General features: G+C 42.6%; 1 protein-coding gene across 2 annotated transcripts in view; it reads left to right on the forward strand.

The window, feature by feature from the left end:
• The window catches only part of IL2RB (interleukin 2 receptor subunit beta), a 96,519-nt gene that overhangs the window by 45,576 nt on the left and 38,566 nt on the right, over positions 1 to 12,377 (forward strand). For both annotated transcript variants that reach the window (XM_077452246.1, XM_077452248.1), the window contains exon 6: positions 10,163 to 10,302. In XM_077452246.1, coding sequence (XP_077308372.1) covers positions 10,163 to 10,302 — 140 coding nt within the window. The remainder of the gene's footprint in view (positions 1 to 10,162; positions 10,303 to 12,377) is intronic.

Here is a 12,377-nt window from a genome sequence, read left to right on the forward strand (position 1 = left end):
AGTTGCCAAGAACGCGGTGACGTAAGCCGTGTACGGCGGGCCTACAAAAGGGAAGTTCAGCACCACGTCCGGCACCCTTTGGGCTCCTTCTGCTGATGTTGTGTCTATCGCGTGTTAGTAGAAGTTTGGTGAGAGACGATTCGCGATTTTCAGATTAGTGATCGCTACTGCTCTTCGGTTTGTGCTTGTGTGTGCGTATCTGATAATCAGTGCGTGCAGTCATTAAGTATTTGTTTCTTATTGTGGACTATATCTTGGTATAGTACGCTTTGAAAGGCATTTCTTATTGTCTGCTTGCTTCTGCTATTCAGGTCGTTCTTTCAGGCCTTGCTGTTTATCGGTGCTTTCTGTTGTCCGTTCTGACGAGCCGACCGTTTTTAAACCATGTTTCGTCTACGTACTCGTCGTAGAGTTTGTGCTGTGCAGGGGCTTCGTGTTGGGGTTGTTACTTTGACACAAGCCCAGTCCATGAACAGGGAGGGGAGGCGTTTGTGGACCAAGAATTGGTTGCGCCAGCGTGACCAGTTCTCGCACATGCCTTTGCTCTGTGAGATCCGGGAGAATAATCCTGATGATTTCAGGAATTATCTCTGGATGACGGACCCTGTTTTTCACCGTCTGCTGGCTTTGCTGACCCCTTATATCACCAGGCAGGATACCTGCATGCAGCTAGCCATCACTCCGGAGCAGAGGCTCATCGCCACGTTGCGCTACTTGGTGACAGGGAGAAGCCTTCAGGACCTCAAGTTCTCCACAGGCATCTCCCCCCAGGCTCTGGGGATCATTATTCCAGAGACCTGTTCTGCCATCATTCAGGTCCTGTAGAAGGACTATATGAAGGTAAGTTTTATCCTTTAACATCACATTCTATGTATTTCATGATTGCTAATGTCTTGCATTTCTTTCCTCATTCCCTAATTACCATCATTGCAATATGCTCTAATTCAAATGCTCTGCCCCTTTGTCCTCAGGCATATTTGCCTCACTAACTTCCCCACCATGCTCTTCTTGGCCATAAAACTATAGTCTAGTCACTTACCAATGTCTTTTGTCAGCTCCATAGTATTTCTTTCCCCTAAACACCCCCTATAATGTCTGCAAATGTGATGTGTGTGCTTCAATTCATGCAGAGTCACTTTTTAAAATTTTTGGGGTTGTGCCAAACTCATTAGGAACCCCCCTCCCCCAACTGCTAGCTCAGCTGATAGCAATCCATCTGATGACTTTACCAAACCCAATACACACTATACCTACCTTTTTGATGATCACATTTATGGATGAATTCACCTAAGCATGTAGTGCAAGGGCCTGCCTCAATACTTTCAAATGCTATTTTTATTTTGTTTTTTCACCTATTAATTATCTTGATATATAATAGCAGAATGTCAAAATGTGCTTCCATTTTGGTTTCTTTTTGGTATTATGACACTTATTACCTGTCCGGTGGGCTGCCAATAGTGTAACTAAGGAGGGGCTTTCCAAAGTATCACACATTATTTAGGCATTCAGCTCTCAATCAAGTGGAGAGGGTTACATGTCCAAAACATCCCCCCTCATTTTTAAACAAGGGCCCATCAGATGGGGGGGGGGGGGTGGGGGGTGGGGGGATGGGGGGGCTGATGACTCTCATAAGGGGACCTTATACTTTAGGCTTTAAATACTCAGTTCCCAAAATGTTATACAAATTTTGACCAAAAATGTTGGTGTCTAATCTGCTTGCAATGTCTATTTGTCAAATTACAAATTTTGGTTCTTGTTTCACTACACAGTGTCCTTCAACACCACAGGAATGGCAGACTGTGGCTTCCCACTTTGCCAGTCGTTGGGACTTTCCCAATTGTGGAGGAGCAATAGATGGGAAGCACGTCCGCATCGTCCCACCACCCAACTCGGGGTCGTACTATTTTAACTACAATGGGTTTAATAGTATCGTGATGTTGGCGGTGCTGTCTGCGACATATGAGTTTTTGTATGTGGACGTGGGGCAAAATGGACAGATGTCGGATGGTGGAGTCTTCGCACGGACGGAGTTCTACTGGCGTCTCCAGAGTGGCAGTCTGGGCTTGCCACCCCCAGAGGAGAATCAAGAAGGACTCCCGTTCGTCTTCGTCGCGGATGAGGCGTTTGCCCTGGCGAACCATCTGATGCGGCCTTTCCCGATGAGGACCCTCACCTCAGACCAGAGGATTTTTAATTTCCGCCTGTCCAGAGCACAAAGAGTGGTGAACACTTTTGGTATACTGGCCAGCCGGTTCTGTCTTTTTCTTATGCCTATCCACATGGCGGAATACAAACTCAATCATATAGTGCTGGCATGCTGTGTTCTACACAATTTTCTTAAAAAAGTTTCTGCAAACAATGCAGTTTCAGTTGGCCAACAAGAAGCAGACTTGCTGGAAAATGATGATAACCTCACGGGCCTTGAACCTGCTCATCCTGGCTTGCCCCCCCAAAGCGCCCATGAGGTTAGAACAGAATACATGGACTACTTTGTGGGTAGGGGGGCCATTGATATGCCAGACAATGTCTGAGAGGCATTTTCACAATAATTTTTTATTTGAAACTCCTTCATTTACTGATTGGCTTGGTTTTAGGTGTCTCCTAGGTATATTTAGGTTTTTTCAAGTTGTGCCTTTTTCAACAACAGTGCAAACCCAAGTTCAGAGCGAGATGAGGGGACAGTCTCTTCTTCAGATAATCTTATTATGTTGTGTGTCTGCTACACATACACACCTTTTTTTTGGTAACTAATGTATGTAGTGCATTACTGACCAAAATCGTGCTCATTTTCAGCACCATGGCAGGAAAATGGCATGATTGTCCAAATTTACACCTCACTGTGGGTGTTTTTTTTACTAAAGGCACATCCACTACAAGTGCACTGCAAAAGTACACCTGAAACTGCACTTGGAGTACAAAGTGGAGTTATCTTTAGTAAATCACACCCCTTCTCAGCACAAACTAAAATTTTACTCCAAATACATTTTTGGCGCAATGAAAAAGGAAGCCACACATTGTTGATAATTTAACTTTTTAATCCAAGCACATTCACATGTGCGTTTAGAAAAAGTTTTTTACAACAAACCAAGAAATTGTGTGTATCAAAAACAGAGTTTCTGCTAAATTTCGTTTACTTGGTGTTTTGGTGTAAACAGGCATGTATCAAAGCGTAAAATACAGAACACAGGAACTTACAAAGTTCAACTTTGAAAAGTGAAGACAATATCAGACATGAGTATGTACAAACTGTGCTGATATTGCCTTCATCACATGGGGTGTCACCCCTGGAAAATCCAAATTTGGAAGATGCACACAGTGTGTCAACATGTGCTATCTCCCATCATGGGGGATCAATGCACATGTTTTGGGGCTGCAACCCCTTTATCTCAGCCACTTTACACAAAACGCGTACATTGATTCCCCATGATGGGAGATAGCGCATGTTTACCCACTCTGTGCATCTTCCAAATTTCTCATTTCAAAAAATACAAAAGTTGTGTTTTAAAATAGCAAAACTAAAACCCTATCTCGTTTTTTCTGTTTCACACTCTCCCCAAAACATCAATGATGTTCTTCATTTTATTTTTAACATCATTGATATTTTGCTGTATATTTTCCAAATCCCGATTGCATCCCATTATCTCCCCAATCAGGATCTGGGCACTTTCACTGGTAAAACGGGAATCTTCTTCCACATCACCTACAAAACAAAGAAAAAAAACACACCATAAAAATATGGTGACATACATTGATGAGCTTACCGGAAGCTGTGTTCTCCGACACTCACCTGTTGTGGTGACAATTTGCCCGACCTCAACGATCTCTCCTTCCTCCTCCTCCTCCTCCTCCTGCTCCTCTGTTTCTGGTTTTCGAAGTTGCCCTTCTTTGGGAGGGGTGTGGTCCCTGGTGTCCTCATACTTGCAGAGTCTTCTCTCCCCTATGAGAAAGTAAAAAAAAAAAAAAATAGCACACAGAGGGCAGAAATAGGAATATGAAACATACACATGTTGTACAATTGTGTTTTTTGGCCGAGTTCCAAGGTGAGAACATCATTGTAGACACTTTGTTAAGCTGGAATACTTCCCTGCAGAACGATGTTTCTTACGAAGGAATGAAACCATGAACTTGAAAATGGCCATTTTAAAATGCACAACAACATGAAATCAAAGCTCATGGAGCAGTATGCAAGCAAGAATAATCATATGAACACACGACAACTACTTACTTTTTTTTTTTTTTTTTAAGAACACGCTTGATCCTTATGTACTGCTCGTGCTCCCTCCGTTTCAGGTCTGACCAGCATTTTCTCAGTTGATCCTTGGATCGTCGTACCCCAAAATTCTTCTGAAGACTCTTCACAACTTTAGTCATGATCTTGGCCTTTGATATTTGGGTTTGGGTAAGGTCCATACTTCCCATCATAGTCGGTCCTGTTCAATATGTCCACTGTGGAACTGTGACTGCGCACCTGCGTTCTTTCCGCCATGTGCTCTCCCCACTGCGCCAAAAGCGAAGGGGCGGGGAATAGTCTAGAAAGAACGTCAGGGGCGGTCGGAGTTTCACGCATGCGCACTGTATATATAAACGCAACACGCGTGTGTCGTCCGTACGATGTGGGAAGAGAGTGAGGCGCGGACGCCACGATCGTGCAAACGAAGGTAAAATTTTTCACTTGGTGCATCACTAGACTAGACTGCTTCTATCTAGGCCGATGTTGGGACAAGATTAGGAGGGTTTTTAATGGCATTATTAGTATTTGAGGGTTTGTCTTGTGTTGTGTCTTGCAGACAAGATGGATCCATTCCGAAACCCAAATTTTATGGGGCTATTCCTCCAAAAGTACAGGGAGATGCCCTGCCTGTGGCAGATCAACGAGTTTTATTATGACAGAAGAAAGAGGAAGGCAGCGCTGGAGAAACTTCTTTCTTTGGTGGGGATCATGGTCCCCACGGCAGACATGGCCTATATGAATATGAAAATTGGGGCCATGAAGATTACATATCTCAGGGAGAGAAAGAAGCACCTGGAGTCCTTGAGAGCAAGAGATCCAGATGCCGTTTATTACCCCAGGATGGTTTACTTCCACAGGCTGCATTTTCTGGTAGACCAGGGGGTACCCAGGCCACCACTCGACCGACTTCCTTCAAGGCATCCTTCACCCCCAGCTGAGGCTTCCAACATCCAACCTGGGCCTTCCAGGCAGCAACATGTGGTGGGGCCCAGCTTGAGACAGGTATTGCATTGTTGAACATATTTCTTGTGTTACATTTAATGATGTTAACTAGATGTTCTTATTGATCAGCAAGTTGTGATTTAACAAAGTGGTTTGCATATCAAGAGACAGTAGTGAAAATGATTGGGACGGGAAAGAAAAATGCTGGGCTCAGAATGATAGTCTGTTCTATTTGGTAACATTCAATTTGCAAAAGCCAGGAGCACAAAATGGTGTGATGAGCAAAAAACTAAAACTATGTCCCCTTTTCATACACAGGAAGACCTCAGCCGGGGGGAGGCTGTGGCAAGTGGCAGCCAGGAGGTCGACCAACGCCCTCCTTCTCCTCCTCCTGCCCCAACGACAGGAGCCCAGCCACAGCCTCGAAGGATGCCTGGTGGGAAGTGCCTAAGGAAGACGAGAGAGTGATGGCCTGGGTTCAGTCTGATCTGCCAGAAGATGCAGCCTCTTGAAGAACCACATCCTGGGGACATAAATAGCATCTGAATTTCCTGTTCTCTAGGACTTCGGGACCAGACTTCTCTCCCTGAGATATGTACTCCTCAGGCCACCAATTTTTCTTATTCTAATTTGTTCATGTCTGCCCTGGGGGCCAAAGGCTGCACCAAAGTAACAAGTTTCTCCAGCGCTGCGTTCCTCTTTTTATTTTATTGCGACCAAAATAAAGTTTTTTTTGGTTTAATGAAATACTTGCGTATGTGTTTTCCTTCCAAAAGGCCAGTTTATTTGTGAGCAGGCAGGTACATTTCAAAAATACAAAGTGAAATGAATAACAAGGGTTACCAACACTAAACAACCTCCTGTAGATTTAAAACGAAAAACCAAAGATAAAAAATACAATAATGTTGTTGTGGTAAGTTTACACACAAAAAACACCCCAAAAAAGGAGAAATGAGCAAACTGTCTTTAAAGGAGATTTTTAGGAAAAAACAAAAAAAAATGCATCCAAAAAAGAATAAACAAAATCTAAAATTGTGTAGATGTGACGAAAACAAAAATTGTATTGCCGAAATGGTTAAAAAAAGAGTCATGAAATTCGTTCGGGAGAAGTGTGTGTGACTATGAGCATCAAAAGGAGTTCCTTAATGCAGCATTGTAAAGAACGAGAGAATGCGCTGCATTTTTAACATTGCAGTGTGACGAATGTGCTATATCGATTATGAGCAGTAGTTTTACCTGAACGAGCGATTCCGTGTTGGAATTTGAATGTGAGCATGCGTGGCACCTTGTCCGTCGGAGTAGGCTACACATGATCGGAGTATGTCCGATCGGAGCAGTTTGTCGGAAAATATTTCCGTCAAGTTGGAAAATTTGGTCCGACGGATATTCCGACGGAAACAGTCCGATGCATACCACACACAGTCGGAATATCCAACAAAACGCTCCAATCGGACACATTCTGACGGAATCTCCGACCGTGTGTACAAGGGCTAAGTCCGTTCGTTTTGAACATGATGACATAAGACAGGACTAAAAAAGGAAGTTCAATAGCCATTAGCCAATAGCTTCCCTTGCGTCGTATTTGGTCCGTCAGATCAGCATACAGACGAACGGTTTTCCTGATAGGAATTGAGTCCGTCGGACAGATTTAAAACATGTTCTATTTCTAGGTCCGTCTGATTTTTTTAACAAAAAACGATCGGATTAGCCCACACACCATTGGATTGTCTGATGGGCTGATTCCGTCGGACCTAGTCTGCCGGAAAGTCCGGTTATGTGTAGGCGGCATAAGTGTCGGTTCACACTACAATGACTTGGGATTCCGACTTGTCAGCAATCAAGCCGCCCCAAGTCGCTTGACATTGGGAATTACATTATAGTCAATGAGAGCCATCTTAACCACTTAAGGACCGCCTCATGCCGATGTACGTCTGCAGAATGGCACGGCTTGGCACAAGCACATACCTGTACGTTGCTTTTTAAGTGCCCAGCCATGGGTCGGGAGCACGCCACTGCCGGCGTGCTCCCGACCCGGTCCTGTGCTCCGTGACCACGGCTGTGGGACCAGCAGATCCGATTGCCGCTGGTGTCCCGCGATCAGTTCACAGAGCTGAAGAACAAGGAGAGGTCTGTGTAAACAAACCTCTTCCCGTGCTTCCCTGTGTGGCTGTCACCGATCGTCTGTTCCCTTTTATAGGGAAGGACGATCAGTGATGTCACATGCCAGGCCACGCCCCCTACAATAAAAAAAACATAACGTCATACATAACACCTACACTGCCCCCTAGTGGTTAACTCCTTCACTGCCAGTGCCATTTGCACAGGAATCAGTGCATTTAAATAGCACTGATTGCTGTATAAATGACAATGGTTCCAAAAATGTGTAAAAAATGTCATAATGTTGCAGTCACAATAAAAATCGCTGATCGCCGCCATTACTAGTAAAAAATTTTTTATAAATATGCTATAAAACTAGTCCCTATTTTGTAAATACTATAACTTTTGCGCAAACCAATCAATGATCGCTAATTGCGATTTTTTTTTATCAAAAATATGTAGAAGAATACGTATCGGCCTAAACTGAGGAAAAATAATTTTTTTTAGATATATTTTGGGGATATTTATTATAGCAAAAAGTAAAAAATATTGCATTTTTTTCAAAATTGTTGCTCTATTTTTGTTTATAGCGCATAAAATAAAAACCGCAGAGGTGATCAAATGCCACCAAAAGAAAGCTCTATTTGTGGGGAAAAAAGGATACCAATTTTGTTTGGGAGCCACGTCGCATGACCACGCAATTGTCAGTTAAAGGAGAATAGAAGTTGCCTCCAAGTCGGTTCTCCATCTATATTGAAGCGACAACAAAGAAGATACCAAATAGATATCAACAAGTCAGACTTTTAAGGCATGGAAGCAAATAGGAAAGTGGAAAAAAATATTTATTTTATTGAAAAATGCAATATCATAACAGTGGTCAAAACAATATAAATATCATATCATATAAGGTTCAAAGCTGTAGCAAGAGAGAACAACAATAAATCTCACTGAGATATATCAGAGTTAAAATTCAAAACCAAAGCATATATACACATAAATGTTGCATTGTATGTCACATTTAAAAAGCATGTGCTCAACTATCCAGAAAGCAGGGAGGCAAGCATAATCAAAAATGATGGAGAAGAAAAAAAAATTAATAAACCTTCAAATGAGCTGTGCCTCAAGTACAAATATCATAGTAACCAGAACAGATTCAAATATATGGAGCGGTCAACCACACTGTGATAGAGTGGACAGCAAGTGGCACATTCTGATGAGTACTAACATAGAAGAAAAATAAATAAATAGACCAGGTTGACTTCAGTATATTATATATACATAATGGCACAAATTGGTTGTATAGACAGAGTACCTAGAAATTGATAGTTGCTTATAGCAGGGGGAGGAAAGAAGTCTCAGTCAGTAAATTACCATCAGTGGGGACGGCCAATAGAGGACATAATCCCATCCACATAAAGCTTAGTAGATGCTGGTGATACATAGGATGGCCAAACAGCATATAAAGACTAAAAGGTAAAAGTCTGCTAAGGTGAGAGAGACAAAAGGAATAATAACCACCATGTCAACTGCCCAAATAAAGTAGGTATAGTGTCCAAATAAAAGTACTTACATTTTTGTGGCGATAAGTGACTTTACAGGAAAAGAAATTAGTTTACCCAGGCAAACCCCTCCCTCCCAGAGAGCTGAATATTCTGTGATTGGCCACAGCCAAAGTCGCTTGTTCTGGAGGCAACTTTAAGTCACGTTGTAAGTTGCTTAAAGTCACTCTGAAGTCGCCTCCAAATCGCCTTGCAAAGTCCTGCTGTAAGTCAGGTTGCCCCTGTGTAAACCGAGCCTAAAGCTTTACAAAACAGAATAATAAAAAATAAGAATACACTAATAAATAAATACATATATTATCTCTAATTTTAAAGTGACAAAAAAACAAATATCTTTACTCTACAAAAATAATCTATACAAATCCACTAGTTAATGACCTTAAATTAAATTGTCCCTTACTGTATCTTCCTCTGTGTGCTCTTGAACCTCTTCTTTTCTTTGGAACAAACAGTGCACGTTAGTTGTGGTCATCTGCACTACTCTGTGCATTCAACAAATGCCATAGTTCACAGTCCCTATGCCATCTCAGGAGCAAATAAGAGGGTGGCTATGTTCCTACATAGAGTATGACCATGGAGATCAAACGTAACCACCATCTATCAGGAAGTGGGATCACAGCAACAATTTAAAAAAAATTATTTGGAGGAGGCTGAGAGCAATAGAAGGTGTTTTTTTTTGGTTAAGAATATATAGAATATCTTTTTTTTTTATTGTTAGTTCCACTTCAAAAAATACTCCTCATCTCAGGGTGTATCTATGCATGGGTCAGGGATGACAGAGATGCAGTTTAAAGGGGAGGGCCACCCTGAAAAAAAAAAATACATTAAAAATGAAAAAAAAATCAGAAAAAAAAAATGAAATTTTTTTTTTAACTTACCAGAAATGCCTGTTGCTAGGCACATCACCCTAATCTGCCTCTTCCTCCTCCGCGGAGATCTTCTGTCTTCTCTCCTCCATGCTGCGTCTTCTGGGTAATGGGTCGCGCTGTGTTCTGGGGACTGTGTGTCCCAGAACACAGCGCGACCCATTCACAAAGAGCTGCGCGACTTGCGCATGCTCAGTAGGAAACGGGCAGTGAACCCGCAAGGCTCCACTGCCTGTTTCCCTTAGCCAAAATGGCCGTGCCGGCATCGCAGGCACCCTGGACAGGTAAGTGTGCTTATTAAGTCAGCAGCTACAGTGTTTGCAGCTGCTGACTTTTTTTTTTTTTTTTTTTTTTTAAACCGGCCCTCCTCTTTAAGCTTTCTTTTCACATTGGGTCCTAAAAGGATGTTTGCAACTTTGTTTTCATATGACAAACAGTATTAACATAATTATTAATATTATTTACAGTGCGCCTGGATCCACCAGAGTCTCTAAATATTATGATGATAAAGGATGGTATATGGAATCTAACCTGGCTCGTTAAATCAAATTATATATATTGTACAAAGACTGAAGTCCTCTATAAACCTGTAAGGGCACCTTGGCAGGTAATCAAATTATGTATCTGTCTTTGAAACATCAATAGAATATACAGGTGTATCTCATAAAATTAGAATATCATCATAAAGTTAATTTATTTCAGTAATTCAAGTCAAAAAGAGAAACTCATATATTTTATATAGATGCATTACACACAGAGTGATATATTTCAAGCATTTCTTTATTTTAATTGTAATGATTATGGCTTACAATTAGTGAAAACCCAAAATTCTGTATCTCAGAAGGCTAGAATATTACATAAGACCAATTAAAAAAAGGTTTATTAATACAGACATGTTGGCTTACTGAAAAGTATGTCCATGTACATTATAGTATGCACTCAATACTTGGTCAGGGCTCCTTTTGCATGAAGTACTGCATCAATGCGGCATGACATGGAGACGATCAGCCTGTGGCACTGCTGAGGTGTTATGGAAGCCCAGGTTGCTTTGATAGCAGCCTTCTGCTTGTCCTCATTGTTGGGTCTGGTGTCGCTCATCTTCCTCTTGACAATCCCCTACAGATTCTCTATGGGGTTTAGGTTAGGCAAATTTACTGGCCAATCAAGCACAGTGATACCATGATCATTAAACCAGGTATTGGTACTTTTGGCAGTGTGGACAGGTGCCAAGTCCTTCTGGAAAATGAAATCAGCATCTCCATAAAGCTGGTCCGCAGAGGGAAACATGAAGTGCTCTAGAATTTATTGGTAGAGGTCTGCACCGACTTTGGACTTGATAGAACACAGTGGACCAACACCAGCAGATGACATGACTGGAAAATTTTGCATTTAATTTGCAAATCAAGGTCCCAGAGTCTGGAGGAAGAGTGGAGAGGCACAGAGTCCAAGTTGCATGAGGTCCAGTGTGAAGTTTCTACAGTCAGTGATGATTTGGGGAGCCATGTCATCTGCTGCTGTTGGTACACTGTGTTTTATCAAGTTACAAAGTTACAAAGGTTTACAAAGTTAGCAAAGCTCTCTACCAGAAAATTCTAAAGCACTTCATGTTTCCCTCTGCTGACCAGCTTTATGGAGATGCTGATTTAATTTTCCAGCAGGACTTGGCACATGCCCGCACTGCCAGTAGTACCAATGCCTGGTTTAATGATCATGGTATCACTGTGCTTGATTAGCCAGCAAACTTGCCTGACCTAAACACCATAGAAAATCTGTGGGGTATTGTAAAGAGGAATATGAGAGACACCAGACCCTACAATGCAGATGAGCTGAAAGCCGCTATCAAAGAAGCCTGGGCTTCCATAACACCTCATCAGTGCCATGGGCTGATCACCACCATGCCACGCCGCATTGATGCACTTGTAGCTCTTACCCCTGAAGGAGCGGCTGATTTAATTGGGCTTACCGTTACCTTCTTGACCTCGTGTGTGTCTAGGGGTTTCCCAAGGTAAATGGCCCAAGAACTGTAGAGACTGACGCCAGATCCACTTAGAGGGATTCTTATTTGCAAAAATAGTTAACGAACACGGTCTCTCAATATAGGGTTAGAGGGTTTAGTTAGGAAAGTCCAGGCACTCTTAGTGCCAAGTCAAATAGGAAAAAAGTCTCTCACATTAGGGAATCCAGAGAATAGCCATTCACAACTGGATCCTCACCCTTATCGGAAAGTCCTTTACTCACCAGGCCTAGCAGCCAACAGGGTGCTTAAGTCAAACCAAGTCTCTGCCACAGACTTGTTGTAGAACACTTGATTAAAGTCTCTGCCGCAGACTTGTTGTAGAACACTTCAATAAAACTGAAAGGTGTAGACAACTTGGAGAACCCTCATATGGTACCAGTGTCTTGCAGCGGTCTGGCGATACCACACGAGACTAGATTCAAATGGGGTCTTTCAACTTGTCCAGGCTCTTGCTGAGAAGCCAACCTTTGCATGGCCTTCTCCCGAAGAGTCCTCCTCTGGAAGACTTCACAGTTGCTGGGCCTCTCCACAAACCAAGATGGCACCGGACCACCTCTGAATCCTTCTTTCAGTTTCTTTGCCTCGGGCTAGCCAGCCCGAGGCTTGTATTCGGGTGGATCCACACCCCAGGCCATGAGAGCCCTGGGGCTGGTTAGGAGGACCAG

This window comes from Lithobates pipiens, unplaced genomic scaffold (assembly GCF_037356315.1).
Source record: "Lithobates pipiens isolate NorthernLeopardFrog02 unplaced genomic scaffold, aLitPip1_a1.2 Scaffold_23, whole genome shotgun sequence".
NCBI classification, from domain to species: Eukaryota; Metazoa; Chordata; class Amphibia; order Anura; family Ranidae; genus Lithobates; species Lithobates pipiens.